Source organism: Lutjanus erythropterus, chromosome 16 (genome assembly GCF_056507025.1).
Source record: "Lutjanus erythropterus isolate fLutEry1 chromosome 16, fLutEry1.hap2, whole genome shotgun sequence".
Classification (NCBI taxonomy): Eukaryota; Metazoa; Chordata; class Actinopteri; order Lutjaniformes; family Lutjanidae; genus Lutjanus; species Lutjanus erythropterus.
The window spans coordinates 18,190,081-18,214,687 of NC_139332.1; the positions used below are offsets into that span (position 1 = coordinate 18,190,081).

Genomic DNA, 24,607 nt, shown 5'->3' on the forward strand with positions numbered 1-24,607 from the left:
AAATATATTTTAGCCATATTTTAGCCACTTTACTTTGCTGTCAGACAGAATATTCCAACCGACAGCTGCAATATTACACTCTCCAAACCTAAAATATTCAATAGGTGAAATCAGTCATTTTACCTCGCAGAACACAGGAGTTGCTGATCTACCACCGCCTCAACTTGTTCCTTTGTTTGAGTCATTGTGTGAATTTGTTTTTTTTTTTAAAAGGGTAGTTCAGATTCACAGAAGCCATGCAAACAAACTAACAGATGGAGGCAGGCAGACCAGCAACTCCTGTGTTGTGAATTACTGATTTTGCCTTTGGAGTTTGGTCTGGAGAGAGAGCGATACTTGACATGTATCACAGTGGTTTGCCATCAGAAGAGGCTGTCTGATGACAAAGTAAAATGGTGAAAGTGTAGCCTTTTTTTTTAGGTAGACATTTTATTTTGTTGCCGACCCTGTCCTCAGCAGTACATTGCTTAGCTTTCTACACAGGTACTCCTCTCTGCTTCTCCTAACTGGGGCTGTGCCATCCATCATCTACTGTAGGTAACACACTATTGATCAGTACCTCCTACAACCCCACTTCAAATAGTCTGCACTATCCCTTTAAATTCATATCTAACGTTAACACTTGTGTGTTGCTGTCTCCCTCTCCTGATTTTCTTCACAGCAGAATCTTTTAGATGTTGCTCGTCTTTTCACAGTTGTACTTAGAAATTCTGAATGTCTGTGTGTCGCTGGCAAGGTTAATTGCTGTTTATGTTTCTCCTTGCTTCCTGAAAAAAAAAAAAATGAAAATGAGGAGTTCTGCCGAATGGAAATGACACACATGATCCAGCAAATAAAATCAGAACACTGCTTAGACACAACTGCTGAACTGTGGAATAGTCGGTTATGGTTATTTTAACTAATTTACCAGCTGAGCGACTTCATGGAAGCCTTGCTGCTCTCTTCACTACATGAGCCACCTAATCAGATGCCAGGCGGTGGCGGTGCATAGGAAATGCAATGCTATCTCTGTATCTAGGCCTCACATGTTTACCGCACCGTCTGGAGTCCCTCCTGAAAGTGAAAGTGTGTCATCTAATGTATGCAGCCAACAGCCACTGCTCCTGAGCTGCTCTGGGTATTGGGGATTACATAAACTGAACAGACATGCAGTGTGGAAATGGCCTCCTGTCAGTGTGTGTGTGTGTGTGTGTGTGTGTGTGTGTGCCGCTCCTCCTATGGTTCCTCTCGCTCCCTGACAACTGAAGCCCGTGCATCTCCAAAGACTTGCACCACGGGGAGCCTTGTTTTGCATTATCATTAAAGACGCATATGGGGTGTGGGAGACTGTGGTGCTGCATGTGTGCCACACCGGATCAAATAACCAGGCCTGTGCTGCGTGCAGAGATTGCAACGACATACAGCATTTCTGTGCTTGCATTTGCTGAATTTCAGGATATTTTATAGCGCTTTCTTCGTACTGTGTATCTCACAGGGAGGCACCCAAAAGATTAGGATGAGACGGCGCTGGAGAGAGCGGCATCACAGCCTTCTGCAGAGCTTCTCATTTTCCTAGGAAGCAGCCGAGTGTTGTCTAGGCAGCATTTGTCAGAATGTGAAGATTTCTGGCAAGTTTTCCATCAGAGCATATCATCCCGTGCAAGAGAGAAACCAAAGAGTACAAATGTTCCCATGCTATTGTTTTCAGCAGTGCCGTTCACTTTAACAGCTTAAATTAAAAGGTGTACTCCTGTGGAATTTCATATTGATAAAAAGGCAACAGTTTTTTGTATTTTTACTATCAATAATGATGAAAAAAAAGCTTGTAGGGTTTTATCTTTTATGCACCACGCTGGATCATATGAAACAAACAACAGAGCATCATCAATGAGTAACTGAGAGAGACTGCAGGGCAGAGTGTCGACACCAGGGGAAACGGGGCGACTTGGCGCGGGCGCAACATTTCACCATCTCGCTCAGCAGCTGGTGATCAAACCAATCAGATATGGTTGGAAAACTCAACCCCCCTTTCCATTTCTCATTTTCCTTCTCTCATTATCTTCCGAGCATCTTGATTCACGTCTCCATCACAGTTGAATGTGGGTGATAGCCTGTTTTTTTTTTCCAATGTAAATGCAGATGAGTCACAGTTTAATTGATGTGCAATGGTGTACAGAGAGATCAAAAGTTGTTGTGTTTTTTTTAAATACTGATGCACATGTTGAAGACCTGAACTCAGTATTAAAGAGATAGTGGACTGCAGTGGACATGGTAAGCAACAAAAAGTATTTTTTCCACTTAAAGAAATCAGTATCAGTTCAAATGTTCGCTATATTTAGAATATTTTCACTGCTTTACCTTGCTGCCTGACAGCTGTTTCCAACAGGAAACCACCATTATTTAAGACAAATATTGCTCTCTCCAAACCAACCAAACTGTCAGTCATCTTACCTCACTGAAGTTGCAAGACTGCCACTACTGGCTTGGATTCACTGAAGTCACATAACACAAACTAAGAGATTGAAAAAGCACAAGATAAAACAAGGTAAAAGGCACAAGGTTTTAATTTTTCCTATGGAGTTTGGTTGGTTTGGAGAGAGCAATATTTGGTTTATATAATGGTGGTTTCCTGTTGGAAACAGCTGTCAGACAAAATAAAGTGGTGAAAATATTTTAAATATAGCATACACTCTTTTTTTTCCATAGACCTATTTTGAGTGGCTAAAAAAACTTTTCCTGCTGACCCTGTCCACTGCAGTATATTGCTTAGTTTCCATGGTAGTACATGCTGACAGGTGTCTACTGTAGAAAATACACTGATTATCAGTAAGTACCACATATCAAATAATGAAAACTATCCTCTCAAAAACAAAAGACATAAGCAAGAACAGACAAAACACAAATCTAACATTACCATTTCTGTTTACTTACTTTGACTCTCAAATGACAACAGTTTAACAGTGACACTGACATCAGATTTGGTCAATTTATTGGAGCAAATACAAAAATATTGTTAATCAGATTCTTCACTTTTCCAATAACAATATAAGGCCACTGGTGTTACAGACAACATTAATACACCAGACAATGTGTTAAATTCCAGCATTATTATTTGCGCATGTTTACCAGTTAAACAACTGAAATATCTCCACTGGGAATTGCTGCTGCATGGTCCATTAGGGCTGTGTGACAGTACAACCAGCCACTTTTCAGGCTAAAGTGCCCCAACAGATCCCTCGAATATCACTACTGTTTACGGCACAGGTTTGCTTGATATAAAAGCCCTATATGGCCTGCCAGAGAGATATGATCCCCGACTGGCGAATATCAATTTTATTGCAGCTACGTGTTCCACATCACATTAACATACAATATAACACCAGAGTAAAAAATGTTTTACTATGTAGGACATGTCTGGAATAACTGATGGCCATTGGGGGCGATAAATAACCCCTTTTAATATCAAGAGTATAATATTTATACTGCACTCACAGGCTAAAGACACAAACCGATGGGAATGGAAAAGCTGTCACTTCTTAAGTGTTCAATACATAAAGCATGAGCACTGCATTAAAAGAGCCGTTTCACCTGTTCCTGTTGAATCTGAGCTCTCATGGATGATGCTCATTGAGGCAGCTTTTCTTAGTTTTAACGGGGTAACTTCGATATTTTTCTCCCTGGAGACTTTCCCCATGTTTTTGTAGCTAAGTAACTAATGGGGAAACCTGTTTTTGAGATTGGTCCAGTGATGAGAAAGAGCACTGCAGCCAGAAGAAGTGAAACTAAACTGCAATGTAATTCTTATGGGCAAAGTACATCCATTAAAAGTGCTTTTTTATTTTTGCTACCGACAGACTCAGATTGTTATTGTAAGTGTCTGACAACATGATGGAAAGGATCATTACAGAGAGGGACTTTTCTTTAAAGAATTAGATACATTTTGTTTAACTAGAAACAGCAGTTTTATTGCTATCACCAAACTCCATTCACAGAAACAGCAGTTTTATCATTGTAAAACACACTTCACTAAAACTCACCAAAAATATGCTGGCTCATCTTTCCTCTGTTCCAACAATCACCGACTCTGGTTATCTGGTCAAAATAAAGCCTTAATTCATCATGTTAAATGTGAAAATATAGGGTGCCCCTATAGCTCAGTTGGTAGGATGTGGACTGTTAGTCCTCTGCAGCGGCTGCCGGTTCGACTCCCGCCTGTGGCTTATTTCCTGCGCGTCATCCCCTCTCTGTTCACCCCCCCTTTCCTGTCATATCTTCAGCTGTCACTATGATTAAAGGCAAAAGCCCAAAAAATAATCTAAAAAAAGTGAAAATATTATATTCTGGCTGTACACTCTGCTTCTCTGATGTCCAACCTTCCTCTCACTCCTCTCATGATATTTTCACATTTCACTCAGTAAAATAAGGGTTTATTTTGACCAAACCAGAGCTGGTGATTGTTGGAGCAGAAGAAAGGTGAATTTGGTGAATTTTAGTTTATTATTATAATAATATTACTATAATTTTCGTTTCCTGTTTGAGTGGAGATGACGATGACAATAATTAAAATCACAGTTTCTGCAAAGGGAGCCCAGTCAGTTTTGACAACATCAACTGAATAACTGTTTTTGGTTAAACTCTTACTCTTTTCCACCTGTGTAGCAGTTCTTTCCATGCTGTTGTCAGATGCTTATAATAGCAACCCAAGACTGTCCATTTGCAAAAACAAGCACTTATACTGGACATACTTTGTCAGGGTCGAAGAATACCAAAGTCACCCTTTAAATAATGACGGGGAAACTTGCCATGCACGTCTAACAGACAACCAAAACTTTTCTTCAGCATCTGGGGCTCTTCTATCAAGATCAAGCAGCAGCGGCAGCACCGTACACAATCAGCCCCTTTTAGCTTTATCGCCCAAAAACATTCACACAGTCCCAGGACAGCTGCCACTCCCTCTCTGGAACTGACCGTAATCTTCCTACTGGTCATTTGGTCCGTTCCACTTATCATCCAGCAGTATCTGCACAATCACGTACCACTCATAATGCCAGCAAAAGCCTTTAAAAACTGCTAGGAACTCAAACTTCACAAAATATGTCCATATTCCAATACACTTGGAAATTATTTTTTGCCTTCCTGCTACACAGCAAAGCTATCTCATGGTGCTCTTTTCCGAGTGAGAAGTAAAGCACATCTTGCGCCTTCCCTTTAGGCCTGTACTATGTAAGCTCATATGGACAGATGTTTCCATGTTCCTGCAACAACTTCACCTTTACACATTACTGTACATTCATTATATTTGGCAAATGAAGGAATTCAGATTCTACTCCCCCGTGATACTGGCAAAAAGGTCTTTTTCCATCTCCCATTCATCTTATTGTGAGTATAGATTCTGAATCAATAACAAAAAATCTATTTCAGTCCGATCGTCCCCTAACATCAATTCCTAAAGGAGCTCCTTGGAGACCAATGGGCCAACAGCCTGTGAAGGTTAATGGTGAGGAAGAGGTCACAAATTACTCCATTCAGACTCCTCCATTATCTGCTTCTGCTGTCAAAAACCGCACTCTTGATGACTTCTGTTCATAAATCAACCCTCAAACACGCTGGCTAGTGCGAGTCCAAAAGTTCAGTCCTCCGCCACACACCTCTGACACATAGAGAGGGAGAGGTGGTGATAAAGAATTCGGGAGAGGACCAGAAAATCAGTCAGGACGCCATCTGGCATACCAGCACTCTGGAGACACCAACGACCGTTGATGCCTCCGTTGCGTTTCCCTCGGTCCCTCTGCACAGCCTAAGGGACCAGCCGCACAAGTGACCACAGGCAGCAGAGGGGTCTATAGTTGTCTGATTCTGATGGATGGAAAGTGCACAAATCAGCAGAAACCACCAGAGAAGTGCATGGACACTCAGGGGAACGTCTTCTTGTAAGTGTGCAGACACTCTGTCACAACTCTAACCACTGTTCTCTTACTGTCTACATTTGGTGGAAGAGCATCTTCCTTGTGATCTGAACCTCAAGGGTTATCTTAAAGGGACAGTATGGATTACTTTGAAGTGGGGTTGTCTGAGGTAATTTTCCACTGTCAGTGTATTTACCTGCAGCAGTTTGGAGAAGGAGCATGAGTACCAGTGCTGGAAGTAAAACAATGTAGTGATGTGGAAAGCGTCAGGAGCAAAACATATTTAAGCCACTTAAAAAAAAATGCCCACCTTAAAAAAAAAACAATATTATCAATGTGACTTCTGTGAATCTGAACTCAAAAACACTATGGCCACACAATGAACAAGCTAACAGATCAAGTCAGAGGTAGAGTCAAGAGGTAAGTCAAAACGACTGACTTTGCCTATGGAGTTGATTACTGAGTACTGAGTTGGTTGATTTGGAAAGAGCGAGAATTGTTCTATAGTATGGGAGTTTCCCATTGGAAAATACCATCTGATGGCAAAGTAAAGCAGTGAAAATAATCTACAGAAACGCGCACTTAAGATGATATTTCTTTTTTTTTTTGTGGGCCTTTTTTCTCTCGTGCTGCTTCTCCACACCGGGGGCGTTCGGACTGGCATCTACTATACACTCACTATGGATAAGTAACTCATACAACCACACTTAAATGATAGAATTCAGCTTTTTTTTTCTTCAGGCACTTTCTATGGGATCCTGTTTTTTTATGTCAGTGTTTATGCTTTTGCACTCAGCATTAAGTGACTAAATTCCCACTTATTTATGACTAAAGTTGAGACACATCTGCAGAGACACTATGAAATAATAACAGTAATTTAGTCTTATCTAGAAAAAATACATAATTTAAAATAAACATAGTTGACTCCACATGAAGTAAACCCATGAAATATGGCTATGATTTAGTCTTTTGAAGCTGCATATCATTTAAAGAGCATGAAACAGAGGCAAGTATGCTACATAGGAAAACAATTGTTAGAAAAATTACTACAAAACCAGCATAATGACTCATGTTGTTCTATCTCAGATAAATATGCATTGCAAAATGACATCAGTCAAAGCAGAGTAAGAGTCTTTCCTGTTATCAGTAGTTAGGTGATTAAGTAAAGAGGTACTAGGTACTTGCATAATGCCTGTGATCTAAGGCTTTTTTTTTTCTAAGCCACTGGTATGTAAGAGTAGCAAGCACTCAAAATGTCCTGAAAAAGGGTCTTATCAAAATACCTGAAGATTTGTCCCACTTTCTCTTGACAAACAGGGAACACAGTGAAAGAAAGCAACCTGCAGAGAGGAGCGTTGGCCCCCTCTACAGGAGAAGACGTGAAACTTTTTAAAATGCCTCCTGCTGCAGCTCCATAATTCTCCATGATGTCAGCTACTAGTGTGAGAGCTTGTTGACCGAGGTATAAAGCAGTTTTTTTTTTCATTCAGAGAGGTGCACACATGTTTCAGTGCTTCTCCGTGTGTGCATAAAGCGAGTGAGCTAAATTCTCAAAGATTGCACCAGTAGTGGAGTGGGAAAAATCATAAACAAGACAAATGTCAGCATGTATGATTGTACATGTTACCACTAATTCTCAAACATCTCCTTGAGTACAAAAATACATTTTCCAGTAGGCTCCTGTCTCCCAGCAACAGCATCGAAGAAAAAAATATTACCATATATATTTACAAAGTACTTCATCATTGGTATGATTTCCTATTGGTCCGTTAAATCCAGCTGGCACAAAAAACGTGCAAAGGTTGAAGTTTGGAAGGGAGCATAGAAGCTTCCTCCTTTGGGCTCCTTTTAGGGCAAGGCAAACATAATCAAAAAACATTTTTGCAATGCAATCCACCCATATCCCTGTTCAGGATATTGGTCCTGAATGATAAATATATTTGCAGATATATTGTAGGTGGATACCGTTACATTCTCTCCTCAAAGAACCACCTTTGAAGAGGGCTGTCGGAGCAGGGTTGGAGTGCGGGGGCTGGTGTCCCGTTGTCTGTCTTGTCCACTGCCTGAACACACTTCTGGCTCATCACGTGGTACAGTGACCCGTCCTGAACACGGCCAGATGGAGAACATGCATTATAAAGTAACATCAGAATAGTAAAATACAATAGTTTCATACTGAGTTAATCACCCAAATGGCCAACAAGTAGTTTTTAAAGTAGCTATTACAGACGCCTGCATACTGTGTAAGACTGAAGCCAGCTGTATTGCTTTTGTCACTTGCCAGATGACTAATTTTATTTAAATAGAAAGATGCACACCCACCTACTTTACTTTACTTTTGCTCACTAGATCAAAGACTTGCTGTACTCTCTTAAGTTAGAGAAAATAAAAAGCTCATTAAGGGGCTCCACAAAGACTTTTTATGAAGTATGGAATCCCTTTGTTAACCAAATTAAAGAAAAAAATCTAATTACCTGCAATTTCACAGAAAGGAAGAAGTCAAAACTTACACTACTCACTTAATAACGTTGTCCTGACAATTTTTTTCTTTCCTTTACAAACACTTATCTGATAGCCTACTATTTGTTTATCTTGGCTTTTGATTTATTTATTTTTGTTTTTTTATTGTAAGCTATTTTTTTAGTTGTCACTATGTCTTGTTCTGTTTTTTCATGTCTTCTTACAATATGTCGCTGAATATAAATACAATATTGTACCATTTGTTACCATTGTTATTAAAAAAGTAGCTAATAGTGCTCTACAATGCATGTCTAATATGAGAGAACAGCTGCTCAGTAAAGTGATCTGATTATCTTTATCACATCATCATTTATCTTCAACACTGTTTGAAGAGCAGAAGCTTACTACTGTAACACAGATATTCTGTCCTGACCGCTCTGCTTGTTCAGTTACCCTTTTTTGCATGTTTGTTTGCTTCACTTTTTCTTCTCCCTCCCTCTGCTGTCCAATGCCCCACTCTTCTGCCTCTCGCACCCCTTCTTACATCCACTCTGTCCTTCCTGGATCTATTTACATTTAGATAGTGTGGTTTAGCTGCTGACATCAGTGCGGAATGACTACAATGAACACATGCTAAACAACTCGCAGCAGTTCGTGGTGAATACCCAGCTTGCTGCTGCCGCCGCTTCTGTGATTTACAGTTTAGTATCAGTCACAGTGGAGCTCAATACCTGTGGAGCGGCTCAGCTATGTGCTTGACATTACTTTGACTGTGAAATATGAATTACGTTGTGGTCCTGGTGGAGACTTGGTGATTCACTTCTCTCAGCTTCATTCCAGTAATAACACTTAAAGGAAACATGTTTTCTTACATCTGAAAAATGAGATTTGTAGGCTAGGGCATCTGAACATTGCACATATTGCATAATAACATTTTGATTAACTGTACAACCCTACTGTGTGGGCATGTATAGACTGTGATTAACTGACATCTTCCTGAGTCTCCCGTTGGCTTTGTTGCACCTTAAAATTACTGTATGATTGGTGACACCTGTTTTTTCCACCATTTCATATCAATATGGCTGCCATGAAAAAGGTCTAATATATACAGAATATTCCCAAAAGCCTATTTAACCAAGATTTTCATGACTGATTTTTTTTAAAGAAAATAATCATAGTATTTATATTTCACCATCCCAACAGACACAGTTATACCTGTGAGTAAAGTGTCTGTAACAGCGAGAAAAGGCAGACGGAGGAGAGGTTTATAAGTGATTGGGTGGGTGTGGAGTTGGAAAACAGGAGCTACACGCAGTCAGTATTTGAGAACTGCTTCTCAGGATATTGTCAAACATTAGAGGTGGTTCGAGAAATAAAGTAACACAAAATGTAGAACTGAAAAACTCATTCCATCCTGCACTTTGACTGCCACTGTGCCACTTTTTGTCTCATTACTCCTTCACCATTGTCTGGCCACACACACACACACACACACACACACACACACACACACTGCCTCTCTAGATTTAACAGATAGACTACAGTTGCAATGATTAGGACAGTCAATTCATTTAAAAAAAAAAATCACCTGATTTCAGCTTTCATATTTTAATATTTTGCCATTTCTTTAAACCTCTAAGACAGTAAACTGAATATCTTTGGGTTGTGGTCAAAACAAGACATTTGAGGACATCACCCTGGGTTTGGGCTTTTTGTAGTAATCATGAAAGTTATCAAAAATAATTGTTAATTGCATCCTTAATAGAATCAGACACTAAAAACAAAACAAAATATGCTCCTTACCTCTCGGAGGACAAATTTCTGGTCTGCAGGCACAGGTTGCCCTCGTTTTCTACACTGTTGGACAGTAAGGTAGGTGCTGATGTTGTCACCCACGATGCATCCCGCCGGTTCCCTCGTGTTATATCGGATCTCACCATCAGAGGAGTGTTCAAAGAACTGCGGGAGGAGACAAACAGCTGGGGTTCAATCTAAATATTTACATCTTTTTATGCAAAATATGAAATGTGAAATAAAAGCTAAATGGAAAAAAACGATTAATTTTTCTAAATGAGAGTTTAGAAATCTCACTTGAAATAAAAATGTGTTTATCGAAGAAGGAATAAGGTAAAAGAAATATTTCATGCAAATGGCTCAAGTGTCAATTTGTCATTTGAACTCAACTGATGGAATCACAACTTCCATTTAATTTTTGCAATATTACAGTTAGAACAGGAGGATGTGATTTCAGGCGCTGTCAGAGAAAGTGGTCATGTATATATAATAGTGCTGTCAATTGATGACAATGACAAAACAGTTCACAACATTCATGTTTTTGTATTAAAGCAGCAGAATCATTTACATCAGTGAGGATGTTTTAGACCACAGCAGACAGCAAACTGCACACCGACACACACCGAGGAGATGAAGAGGAGAGACATTGTCTAGACTCTTCATCGTGACTTAAAATAATGCAGCGAAGTGACAAACGTTTTGTGAAGGAGACGAATGTCTCTCAGTTTGGCCTTTGCAACAACAGATGTTTTTATCTCTTGTGTTTAAACCACAGAACTGTACAGTAACATCAGGATCCATCATCAATGAAGTTTTTATATCGGTCGGCACTTCACTCACTCGCTCCCCCTCCCTCCTTCCTCACTGTTGTGATCAATCAGCATGAAGTAATTAAGTATTTAAAAGTACACAAATCGGACTTGGAGTAAAAGAAATCACGCACAACAGAAGTGTACGGTAACATTATGATTCATTGTCATAAAAAGTTTTTATATCAAGTCGACACATCTGTTCATATTCACACGCTGTCTCCTCTCTCTCTCTGCTGTGGGTCAGACTTATTTTGGCGACTGCAAGCTGATTTATTTCCAGCTGCTGATTCAAACGACGGGTCAGGCCAATATAACAGAACATGTGTTAATCAGGCATCAAAAAAATTAGTGGCGTTAACTTTGACAGCCCTAATATATACACATACACATGCATATTTATGTATGCACGAAAACATATGCAACATCAAAGCAAATGGACACAGTGTACTGAGAGATGGCTTTGTGTCCATGTTTGTGCTCACACACACTCACATGTACTGCAGGTGTGTGTGCAGACTATGAATGAATATGATTCTGCAGCATGCAGAGCACTTTCATAGGGCACAAAACACAAGCACCGCTGAAGCCCCTTCCTACAGAGACAACATCAGTGTGTGTCCACAGAGGGATGCTGAAATAACAATGGTAAATTTCACAGTGCTTCCTGGACTACTGTCAACCAGAGACTATAGAGGTGTTGGGAAACACACTCTCCTTTGTATCAACAGGGCAATCATATCATCATTTTTCAATCTGGGTTAGAAGAACAAGTTAACTGCTCTGAGATCTGTAAGAATAAGAACTACAAACCCTTGTGATTTCGTGTGAAACCTTGTATTACTTTAAGGGAGTCTCAGCAGCTATTGAAGATCATGATTACAGCTGTCTCAGGTAAGGGGAATAGAAAGGGGGGGATAAATCAAAATGAGGCCAGTGACTTAGCCAGGTGATTCCTACAAGAATATAAGGACTCACCTCTGAAGAAGCATTTACAAATTGGCAACTCAAGACAAAGGTTCCTATTAAATTGCAACAAATCTTAATTAAAAGCTCAGTGTAGCTCGTACAAAGTAACTTTAAGCCTAAACAATGTCCACTGACCTCCAAATTGAGATGATTTTGTCTTAAGGAATGCCCCCTAAATATTCTTTTACTTTCAAGTTCACAGTCAAGCATTGACCAAATTAGGATCTCTAAATTACAATCAATTAAAATGGTAAACCTTATTCTCTTACCTTGTGGTTTCAACTTTTAAACAATGTGATGAAAGCTGAAATATTCTATTTCTCCTTTTTTTCTGGGGACCCCAGTTTTATCAGCAAATAGATGTTAAACATTAGACTATATAGTTCTCCAATAAAAATGTGACAAAGCAAAAGGTGTATTAACACTTCTAAATACTAAAAGTAGGACATTTTAATGACCATTACAAATATTTTATGGTTTATGGCCTGAAAAACTGATGTTCATCACCTGGTTCTGGCCCATGCCGTGACACAGGTAGAGGATGACCCTTTGGCCCACCACCATGTGTTCATCTGTAGGGTTGTAGTCAAAACAGTAGTTGGCCTTGCCCCGGTTCTTCAGCTATAACAAACAAAAAGCAGTCACATCAATAGATCTTTTTTGGTATAAAATATGACTTACAGAGAAAATGAAGGCAGAATGAAGGAAACATCATACTTTTTACTTTTAAGGTTTTTTTTAAGTCTCTTGTCTGCACTGCTCAGCTTGATTCAGTTCAACCAAGCTGGTGAGAATTGGTAAAATCAGAATCTTAATTTAATCCTGACAGTCAGCGACGATGTGTTCTCACCATTCCAAACATGCCCGGCTTGTCCTCTGGGACGCTAATGTCGGGGTAAACATTATCCAGGTACCACCTGAAGTTCTTACAGCCCAGCTTCTCTCTCAGCTTCCTCCGCTCGGTCACGTCTCCAAACGCCTCCTAGAAACACAGACCACAAATGACAGTTCCACCATGTTATTTTTGTTCCACTTGTCTGCCTCAAAGCCCAAAGATGCAAAACACTATGAGGAAGAACAGAACTGCTGTAACCATGGATATCACACGATGATAACGGTCAACGGCACCTTCTGAAGACCGCATTTGTGCACGCTCTTAATGTAGTCAGAGTCACACAGCTGCAGTGTCAGAGGACATGGCATGTTCTGTGCTGAAATGGTATACAATAGCACCATCTATAGTTGTTCCACAACTCTGCACATTTATGTCCCTAATAATAAAACACCCTCAAACAAACAGAGCTCCTAACATAAAACCACTCCTACATCCTGGTCAAACAAGAGAAAGTGTCTGGGCGTTATGCAAGCAATTTGTGTGTGCTTAGGTACACACAAACACACACACACACACACACACACACACACACACACATATGCGTGCACACATATGCGTGCACTACATGATTGGTGAGTTACAGTGCAGCGAAGAACACAAAGAACAACGCATTTCATTTGTGGGTGAGCATATGCTCGCCACACGTTCCCTGCTGGAGGAAGGGTTCAGCAGCACCGCAGGATGATGGATGCTGGTAGTTTGCCCAAACACAGTTTTAATTGGGCCTTCATCAATTTATTTGCTCAAGAGAGGGATTCCCAGAGGAGAGAGTTCGTCAATGGGAGGAACCAGTAAGAAACATCAGAGGACAATGATAAACTGCAGTACATGAGGCCAGCGAGGTCAAAATTAAGCACTAGTACAGGTGATACTTAAAGAGTAACTAGCAGTCCAATGACAATCCACTATATGGATCAGTAACGGGTCAGTGAAAAAACTTAAGGAGCAACTAGAGGCCAATCAGACGTACACAAGAGGCCAAAGAGGTGCCAATTAAGAGAGAGTAAAGAGGCAGAGGGGAAAAAAACAGAAACATGTTTTCAGATTCACTCTTTTGTCTGAGTCATCCTTGAAAATGATCCTCTGCTGCATTTAAATCTAGTTTATTAAGGTTTCATTCTGCCTTATTACTTATTTACCAAAAGTTGCACAGATAACTCACATGGACTGACAGGTCAACATCAACATGACAGTTTCTGTGATCATGTCATGCTGAAAATCCTACCACAATGTTTTCTGCTCTGGAGAGGATGAAAACCTTATCACCTACTGGAAATATCAATATAGACTGACTCAAGTTGGCTAAAATATTGGCTTGGGACCAAATTAGGAGCAAAGATGGAGATGTAGTTTAGTCATACCATACCTCAATTACTAATTTACACAAATAAACATCCTATTGCATGATTTTATCTCTGCAAAAAGAAGCTAACTGACCTAGAAAGGACAAAAGGGGGGATTTTATGTACACACCTTTGATACAGAGATTCAGCGGGAATATTAAAATATCTTTTTTCAAGGTATCAAGGTCATATTATCATTACACAACGCAAGGTTACACTGTGAAATGAGAGTTGTACACACACATACACACACATAAAACATATATAGATAATAAATTAAATTCAAAGTAGAATATAATCACAGAATAAACTAAAAAAAACTACATATACAGTTATTTATATGTATATATAATCAAAGATCACTGTGGAAACTACTGTGAGTATGTGATTCCAAATAGAGCTGCAATGATTAATAGATTATGAATAAATCATTAAATGAATCTAACAACTATTTTGGTAACTGATTAATCGTCTTGAGTCATTTTTTAAGAAAATGACAGGAAATGTAATATTTTTGCGTTATGGGCAAAACCAGATATTTGAGGACGTCACCTTGGGCTTTGGGAACCACTGATGGACATTTCTCACCATTTCTGATTTTATAGACCAAGCAACTCATTGATTATTCAGGAAAATAATTGATAGATGAAATGACAATCAGAATAATTGTTAGTCCTAATTCCAAAAAAGGGTAAATGTAAAGAAGGAAGACAGAAAAAAAGAAAAGAAAGAAAAAAGCTAACATAAGAAAAGTTAGATGCTGGAACACTGTACCATAAGAATAAAAAAAAATATTGCAAAATATTTAAGTAAGCTCTGCATGTATGACATATGTCTACCTTTAAAAAGAAAAGGAGCAGCAGTGTTTGATATATTAGGTTTGTAACACCACTGTGAAGTTGGCAAGGCTGCCTCCTCTCAGGGAGATGAGTGCCACCTGATCTGTGTTTAGAGAGCTTCTCCCCTTAACTACACTGTCACAGTGGCCCGGCCCCTCCCACGCACGCATCCACACAAAGGCAGGGCACCCCACAGGTTAGTGCCGCTCTCACCCTGTCAAGGACAGGTGGGTGACACCCGTTGGCACCGAGTGACACGGAAAGGTGGTAATCACACACCGGAACGCCCTGACACCCCTGTCACCTTGGGTGTCTGCCGCTCATGTATCCTAAGTGTCATTTAATCAGGAGAGCTTTTACACCACAGCAGGAGAGCAGTGTGTTAATATGAGAGTGTGTAGTTTGTGAGAGCGGAGAATGCATGTAATTTTGTGCATGTGTGTGTGACTGAAAAAAATCATAGTGGTGAAATCAAGTGATCAATCGGTCTCAAAATTACACTGCCTTCACATACTCCATAATTTAATCACTAATGAGATGGCTTAAAGGGATAGTTCTGATTATTTGAAGAGGAGTTGTTAGAGGTGCTTCTGAAACACCAAAGTCATACAAAAGCACATACAAACTGAAGGTCAAGGCAGCAATAGGCCTTCAACTTCCATGTTCTGCAAGGTAAAAATGACTGATTTCACCTGTGGAGTTCGGTTTGGTGAGAGAGAGAGCAATATTTGGCCTGTATAACTGCGGTTTTCTGTCAGAAAAAGGCAGTCTGATGGCAAAGTAAAGTGGTGACAATGTTCTAAATGTAGCGCGCACTTAAACTGATATAGATATTTTAAGTGGGCCTTTATAAGATGCTAAAACACCTTTTTTTCTGACTCTGTCCACACCAGTACATTTTTTAGCTTCTGTGCTGGTATTCCTCTCTGCTCCTCCAAACTGGGGGCTTGCCAACTGGCATCTACTGTAGCTAATACACTGACTATCAATAAGTACCTTACACAACCCCACTTCAAATAATCCAAACTATCCCTTTAAAAATAGCTTTTGTTATGTTTGATAGCACTGACACATACACACATGCACACGCACACCATCTGTGCAGACTCACCAGTCGTGCGTGGGGGTTTCGATGGTAGTAGACCTCTTTGTATTCATCCATCCAGACCTCAGCGGCTCTCACGCTGTTTGCCAGCGCTTTGCTCCGTGAGTAAGGGGCCTTTTTAGGGAACACATGACCCACATGGGAGCACGGGTGGATCTCCAGGCTGCCCCCACACTGCCAAATCTAAGAAACATCAACAACACCAACGGCACCACGAGGATTTGGTTAGCCTCTCAGCTATGATTCAATCACTCAATCAGGCAACACAAAGCACAGCCTTGTTGTGGAGGAGTTTGGAGACAGAAAAGCTGTTTTGTTGTTGAAGGGAAATATTTTTGGTTCCTTCCCTTTGGGAGATTGCGGTTCTCTGAGAGAAGAGATGTTCAAATTCTTCCCTGCAATTAAAGTATTAGAGTATCTGGCCTGCTTTCACTGCTTGTTTAGTTATAATTCTTTCAGGATGGTTTTCACAAGGAATGAGGAGTCGTCACATGATGAACCTCTTGATAAATGTAAACCAGATCCGGCCTGCCTTTTTACTGCTGTATGTTATGGCGCCTAAAGCTGCGCATATTTCATGTAAATATGGAGACAGTATATGAATTGTGCCTTCTTTGCATAAAGCTCAGGAGTTACATATGAAGAATACGTGAAAATACACAAACACACAAACACATCATGTTATACCCTGAAGGAGAATTCCAGGTTCTCTCCTCCCCACACCTCCATGCCTGTGTCATATGTCCCCAGGTAATGGAAGTATTTCTTGCTCACAGCAAACAGACCACCTGCCATAGTAGGAGACCTGAGGAGAAAAGAGATCAGACTATGAATTCCCTACAATTTATAAGTAATGACCTATCTGGATGAGACAAGGGATATATGAGTTATGAGTTTAGCACCAGCTGACAGGAGTAGGGATGTCACGACATGGATGCATGGATGCAGTTCTCTCGGACTTGATGGGAACAGCATATACACCTACAAGTGTTCTAATCTGCCGTTAATTGCAAAAAAGAGGAAGAAAGGCCAGAAGAACAAAAGGTGGTTGTTCTTCTGGCGCTGTTATAGTAGATAGTGACAGGTGCAGCTGCAGCACCAGCTCTGTGTTGACTTGTTGAGAAGACAAACAGTGAACAGAGTCATTTATGGAGGTACTTTACATTTTACATTTGCAAATAGCAGTATGCAAACAGTGCCATTAAACATTTCAAACAAAAAGAGTAAGAACATGATTAAACAACTCACTAACTTAGAAGTGAATCATCTTTAAGACAGACAGTGAGTGAGTGTGTTATGATTTATGTTAATGTTATGTTAATAATGTATACAAAGTGTTATCTTTGTTATTCATACTCTGAAATACATGTGACCATTATTTTTGTTTGAGACAGCACCACATTTGCAATGGCTAAATGCTAATGGCTGATGAATTTTGGCTGATGTAATGCAACCAAAGGTCGTTTGCATTTTAAATAAATATTTCTGTCTGTTACCATGTCAGTAAATTTAAACTGCTACTACATTAAAAGCCCTGACAAAGACCTGTAACGGTCGACACATTTTGGCATTTTAAATGATTCAGCCACTACAATAAACAATTTTTCCTTCCCCATTGTTGCCATGTATTCTTTGGAGTTCCTGGATTATCTTAAACTCCTGCTTCCACTCCAAGTTCAACTTATATCCAAAGTTCAGCAGATGAAATCAACATGCCCCCTGACAGTGAAGTGTCAGGTTTTTATTTCAGTTGGCAGAGACACACAACAATGGCTGAATTTTATTAATTTTGTTTTTACCATGGCATCAAAATGGAAATTGAATTCTGGTATTATGATGTCCCTCGACATTAATGTAAGGCTTCTTCTGTAAAACTATCCTTAGAAAGTATTCACTTGTCCTACAGACACACCTGATGACATCAGTGGGCGAGCGACGGCGTTTCTGTTCATACTCTGGGATAGTGTGCCAGGTAAACACCAACCGCCAATCAAACCCCCCGATCTGAGGCTCGCCAGAGTTCCCTAAATACTGGAAGGTGTTCCAGTCGATCACGTCGATGACAGGACAAACCACAGCCGATGGTTCCTCTTTGATTCTAGAGGAGAGAGCAGAGAAAAGCTGTTGACAGGGAGAAGCAGTGCTACAAAGCGAAGAAAATTGTTCATCTCAAATGTCAACGCTTTGTGCTGGCCTTGCTCTAAAGAGAGCCCAGCGACTGAGCATATTGAGTCGGAGTCAGATATATAACAGCGCTCCTTTAGCTGCCTGCTAGAGGCTCAGTGCTTTTCTCTGTGACACTTCAGTTTGGCTGAAAGACAGTCTTTCTAACCACAAGGCCACACTTTGACAAAATACTCAAAGAGAGAGAGACTTTTTAAAATTTCCTGCTGAGAGGGTTTTCTAACCTGTGGAGCAGGGGCTCTAACCAGCATTCGTGGCATTCGCAGTGACAGTCCAAGAAGGTCAGCACATCACCCTTGGCAATGGACGCCCCTAGCAACCGGGCGCGCACCAACCCCTCCCTCTTGGTGGCCCGGACCAGACGCACCTTCCTCAAACCTGCGATGTACCTCTCCAACGGCTCCTTCAGATGAGCTTCAGGAAATTAAACAAATAAACACACAACTAATGTAATAAAATGTGTTATTTTCTCTGTGTATAAAGGCCAAAGTAACTTCTAACATTAAATAAACAAATGGACCAAGGACAACACAATTACAATTACAATCCGCTACCAGCTTTTAACAGCAGCTGATTAAGAAAGAAAGGAGAGTGTAATAATTATAATCATCCATCCAGTGTCACTAAAACAATAACACAGCAGTACTTGGATGGCTTTCTATAATAAAATGGACTTTGGTAAATTATCTCATTAATTTGTGGCTCTTAACAGTCTATTAAGGGACAGTTAACCTCAAAATAGATAATGTTCAAACTGATAAACTTTATTGTTTTTTATAAATATACATTCATTCTGCAACACATTCTAAAATGTTTGGACGAGGACAACAAAAAACTAAAGAAAACACCTGTTTGGAACATTCAAAAGGTAAACAGGCGACGGTGTCGTGGATGGGTATTAAAGGGCCATCCTTGATCCTTTTTTGAGAACATTTCTAAACACAAAACTGCAAGGAATTTAGGGAGTTCACCATCTGCAATCCACAATGTCATTAAATGCACACTGTTGCGCCAGCATCTGTGATGGTATGGGTGTGTGTTTGTGATGTTTCAGAGACATCCCTGCGTATTTCGGCAAGACATTGCCAAGACACATTCTGCATGCGTTACAACAGTGTGGCTTCTTAGTTCAGATACCAGACTGACGTGCCTGCAGTCCAGACCTGCCTCAAATTGAAAATGTGTGGTGCATTATGAGGCAAAAATACAAAAAACAGAGAGCCTGGACTGTTGAGCAACTTAAGTCTTAAATCAAGCAAGAATAAGCAATATATTGGGGTTTGTAGACGACTTTCTGTCTACCATAAAAAAGTAGTTCCTACAGGAAAGTGCTCACAGCGAGCTCTGCGGATTATCTGGACTGACAGGATCATGACTTTGGAAGGGCATCACTGTTGAGCAAAAGATTTTTTTTATTGCACTTATCCTCAATTTGATCGTGAATACCGACTAGTTTTCACTCTATATACCTCCTTCGAATGCAGCAATCTGAAACAGGATCATGATTCCGTGGTTTATTTGTTAACCACACTGTAAACCAATGTTAGCGCAGAGGGAGAGGCAGACATTGCTTCAGTTATTGAGTCATAGGCTGAAATGTTTTAGGACACTCCCTTAAAGTGTCTCAGCTCGTTAAATCCGGTCTGGGTACAGAAAACAAGTTGAGAACACACTCATCTCCGTGTTTAATTACTTAAGCTACAGAATTCTGTGTTCTTATTTTTCTTAATACGACAACATGATGACAAAGAATAAATACAAGCATGGTACTTTGTAGTTAATGCTCAGACACATGACAAGAGGTATCTGTGAGTCTATCTGTGTGTGTATTAAATTTCCCTTTGGTTTCACTGCCTGTCACTACCTGTCTGTTCGATTTTCCTAATTGCAAACATGTCCATCATCCATCTCTCATTTCTACCTGACAAACCAGTGACTGCCACCTGTCTGTGTGCCTCCCTGTGTGTCCCTGTGACAATCATTTCTGACAGCCTGCCCGATACACAGCCCCTCCGCCTGTCCATCAGTCAGTCTGTCTGTCTGTGTGTGTGTCTCAGTGCCCCCCGCAGCATACCTCTGTCACTGTAGTCGTCCACCAGCACCACCTCCTTCAGCAGGATGTCAGGCGATGTCTCCAGCACGCTGTGGACTGTCCTCAACAGGGTGGACCAGGCCTCGTTGTAGAAGGCAATAACCACAGAGGTTGTTGGAAGGGACCAGTAGTCATACTTCAGCTCTCTGCAACTGCAATGTAAGGAAGGAGCTTCTTGTAGGAGACAGACTGATGGATTGAAAACATAAAAGCGGCTGGTAGATTCCGGAAACAAAATAATGAATTACTATTGAGTAGCTGAACACTTTAAAATTTAATTTCCCACCCTGAGGGCTGAGTGTCTGGGTTAAATTCTGCAAACTGACATTATTGTAAAAGCTGGTTACAGGAAGCTTAAGCTTTGTTGACTATGTAATCAGTCAGTCTCAAGGAACACAATAGAAAACATTCAGATAAGGCATCAGGACCTATTATGGCAAATGACTCATTAATACTCATTTAAGGACTGCAGTGTCTCAGTGGCAGTTAGTGATTTAGCTAGATTTTGAGCTTTGACTGGTTTCTGTTCTGTGTAAAATCTACAGGTTGACATCACTCACTCAAGTACTTAAACGGACAAATCTGAGCGACTTGTACTTGATTTGAATATTTCCATTTTTAGCAACTCCAACTCCTACATCTCAAAGGCAAATATTGTACTTTTTACTCCACTACATTTATGTGACAGCATTAGAAATAGTTACTTTTCAGATTACATATTTTCATACTCTTCATGTCCAGTTAGTGATTTTGAATTTTAATTTTTGTAATAAAATGAAGGATTAAGTGTTGCCTCATGGACTGAGAAAATTCCCCAGCTTCTTGAGCTAAATCCTCACGGTTCAGCTGGAAAATAAATTGTCACAAAACTGAAAAGTTGTTTTTGTGACACCATGAAACGTTGTCTTTTAAGAGATATGTGGTTCTCACAGGACACCGACATTACAAACATATGATGATTTTTCAGAATATGATGCACTGCCGTAGATTAAACTACTCAACAGTATACTTACTAGTTAAAACCAGGTCAACCTTAAACATCTACAGCAGCAAAATGCAATTTACACATTAATGCAGTATTATCAACTCCAAAATATCAGATATAATGGTAAAACACTGACAGGGACTATTTTATTACACAATAGCCACTTGTACCTACGGTCAGTTTGTCAGTCGGCACGCCTCCTGTTAGGAGAAAACAGAGAGGAGTAGCAGCACCAAAGCTAAGCAATCTACTGCTGATGGGCAGGATCAGCAATAAAAGTTATTTTAGACACTTAAAAAAAGGTCCACCTAAAAAAAAATCTGTATCAGTTTAAATGTGTGCGATATTTAAAATATTTGCCATCAGACAGGCTTTTTTGATGGGAAACCGCCAAATATTGTTCGCTCCAAAGCAACCAGACTCCATAAGATAGGAGTGCTGTTAACTATCTTCCTTGTACTGATTACATAAAAAATAGACTTTTTTTTAACTCAAATGATATGCATAGTGTAGTTTGTTCTTTATACAACGCCAGTTTCCCTAAAATTAGATATAATAGTAACATATCTTGCTTACACTGTTGCAGTATATTGAAATACCACTGCATTGTGATACGTATCGCATAGCCAAATTCTTGCCAATACACAGCTCTCATGATTAAACACGAAAATAAGTGAACAACAGTGGAAATAATTGTTAGTTGCATCTCTAGCTGGGAGATGGATTGACAAGGAGGTGAGAGAGGCTGGGTGACAAGGTTAAGTTTGCACACTGACATCCTGGCAAGAGCTGGTTTTATAGAGTTCAAGCTTTGTTTACTAAGTAAATACTCAGTTATGATGAACGTTGTATCTGATAAATTTTCATAATTTTTATATTTTATCTCATAATGAGGCCTTTTTATCTTTTAAATTTGACTTAAGAAACCTTTTATCTCATAATTAACTTTTTAGCCAATAATTTAGATTTGAATCTCTTCTTTATGACTTTTTGTCTCAGAATTCTGACTTTTAAACTCATTTGTGACTTTCACTCATAATTCCAACTTTTTAACTAAATTTCGACTTTTTTACTTGACATCTTAAACTTTCATCTCATACTTATGACTCTTTAATTATTCAATATCCACCTTTTATTTCAAAATTATCACTTTTTTTTCACAATGTCCACTTTCTAATCTCATATTAATGACTTTTATCTCATAATTTTGATTTACCATGTGGTTATTATTGTACTGAGAGAGATGGGCTTCCATATTATACAATACACCTGAACATGTGACAGTGATAATAGTTGGGATTTTAGTGTTTTGGTTCTCACCACTCAACAGGTTACTCACAGTGGGTTCCATCTCTCTGCCAGCCTGCGGTGCAGCGACACTCTATCACTGACATAAGTGTTAATCTGGTGCTTTTTGATGCTTTCTTCTTCTTTTTTCTTCTCCTCCTCGTTCAGATTCAGTTTGACGGCTCTCCCCATCTCACCCAGGGCATTTAAATCCAGGGGGGGCTTCTCGTACACGGGTTTCTTAAGCTGTTCGTTTTCCACCTCCCGCTCGTCGCCGGGGGCCTCCCGTCGATTTGTGGCGCTCACGTCCCCGGAGTTGTGTCTAAAAAATACGAGATATCCCAGCAACGTGACGCCGAAGAGGCAGAAAAGTAACTTTGGTCGGTTCCTTCTTCCGCAGACTGCCATCGTGTCGCTTCCTTCCTCGGTGCGGCAGGGTCGGGTTGAGGTTTCATGCCCTACGGAGCTGCCCTCGTCCGCTGCTGCTGCTGGCACCTACAGCTGCTGAAGAAATGACCCCTTTCACTTTCACCAGCCTCGGCACGGTTCTGTTTGACCGCTGCGGCTTCACTCCGCATACTTTCAACAGCAGCTAATGTGAGTTTTCATTCGGTCCAAGAAGAAAATGTCCAAACTTGTGAGCTTTGGCTACTTTTTGAAGCGGAACCTTGACGTCTTTATCTTGACGGACGTTGTAGTAGGACACTCCTCCTCCTCCTCCTTAACGGTGCCCTGAAGATAAGTGTGAAAGGATTAACAAACTCGGATTAAGCTAGTTATCTCCTCGGATTATCGCTAGCTAAAACTACCTAACCTGAAGGCTGCCACTGGAAACAAAACCAATCTAGGTCAAATCAAAAAGCCCGTCCACTGCTTCCTTTCATTTTCAGCAAGAAATATTCCAGTTAAATTAACACATATCAGCTCACCCTCAGGACTATAAATATGTCCAGTGTTCAGTTAGTGTAAAGTTACCTCTGGCTGTACAAACAGGCTTAAGTTTACCTCCTGGCTACTTGAACTTGACTGGAAGTTTGAACCAAGTGTCGATCGTTCAACTACGTTTCCGTTTTAAGAATTTCAAAATAAAAGACTGCAATCTGCGCCTACATTGTATTATTATGATTATATAACTTTATATGATAATAATTGTGTTATTAATTATAACAATACACTATTATAATCATGCAGTTAAACCGATTACATTTCCGCAAATGTGATGGGGGGGAACGTAACGTAATTATTTTGATAAGGTTTCTCATTATAATGACTTACAGGATCCCTGTGTTTTTCCCTCACATTGACAGAAATGGTCTTCCAAAATGATTACAGCAGGTAAGATCAAATATAATTATTGTTTGTTTTCTCTTGGATTCTAATCAAAATGTTAAACCCACTGAATCGAATAGAAACTAAGGCTTATCTATTTCAAACAAGATGCCGAGTCACTTTCCATGTAGTTTTGTCTTTGGTGCAACATTTGATTGAAGAGGTGAGACATAGACTCTATTGTTTTTGGTTTTTGTCTTCATGATTAGTTTATTCGGAAACATTAAGGTGCTGTTATTTTTATTCTAACCCTTCTGTTCAAGATTTTTTGATGCAGGCTACCATTTCACGTTTTAACAAATTTTATTCCGACAATTTCCGCGCTTCTAACTTGAAGGCGACTTTGTCATACCGGAAGTTCAATGTATTAGGTCGTGTAACTTGCCCCAGTTGAAGTCGAAGTTCAAGTGTATCGGCATTTAAATAAATCTTTTAGAGAGGACAGTTATTGTAACCTCAGCTGTTTAATCGTGACACTGCGAAATTACTTATTGTTTTTCTGATGTCAGATAAAGAGAGTTAATTGATCAACTTTTTCAGGCTTCGTACAGTGAATACAGTGATAACAACCAGTGACCCCAGGAGAACCCTGGACCCAGTCTCAGAAATCCTTTACCTTGGTGGTCTTCTT

General features: G+C 39.9%; 1 protein-coding gene across 3 annotated transcripts; it reads right to left on the bottom strand.

Moving 5' to 3' along the window:
• Positions 1 to 689: 689 nt before the first annotated feature.
• On the bottom strand, positions 690 to 23,661 carry galnt12 (UDP-N-acetyl-alpha-D-galactosamine:polypeptide N-acetylgalactosaminyltransferase 12). Of its 3 annotated transcripts, none has more exons than XM_084739406.1 (11): positions 22,700 to 23,661; positions 20,358 to 20,527; positions 18,508 to 18,697; positions 18,012 to 18,197; positions 16,787 to 16,904; positions 16,106 to 16,282; positions 12,768 to 12,899; positions 12,425 to 12,538; positions 10,149 to 10,304; positions 7,851 to 7,990; positions 690 to 767 (listed from the first exon to the last, which is right to left on the bottom strand). In XM_084739406.1, the coding sequence occupies exons 1-10, from the start codon at positions 23,053 to 23,055 to the stop codon at positions 7,853 to 7,855; spliced, it is 1,737 nt and encodes a 578-aa protein (XP_084595532.1). In that variant the 5' UTR covers positions 23,056 to 23,661; the 3' UTR covers positions 690 to 767; positions 7,851 to 7,852. The 3 variants fall into 3 exon arrangements, with proteins under 3 accessions (XP_084595532.1, XP_084595530.1, XP_084595529.1); XM_084739404.1 differs by lacking the exon at positions 690 to 767 and adding an exon at positions 6,937 to 7,730 and having other exon boundaries at positions 22,700 to 23,660; XM_084739403.1 differs by lacking the exon at positions 690 to 767 and having other exon boundaries at positions 6,937 to 7,990; positions 22,700 to 23,660.
• Positions 23,662 to 24,607: the final 946 nt, after the last annotated feature.

Excerpts from the sequence above, each read along its gene's own strand:
- galnt12 (XM_084739406.1), bottom strand. The coding sequence starts at position 23,055 with ATGGCAGTCTGCGGAAGAAGGAACCGACCAAAGTTACTTTTCTGCCTC. Across the intron at positions 18,698-20,357 it reads GGACGACTACAGTGACAGAG|CTCATCTGAAGGAGCCGTTG; the intron begins GTATGCTGCGGG and ends AATTTCCTGAAG. Across the intron at positions 7,991-10,148 it reads AGAAATTTGTCCTCCGAGAG|GACGGGTCACTGTACCACGT; the intron begins GTAAGGAGCATA and ends GGCCGTGTTCAG.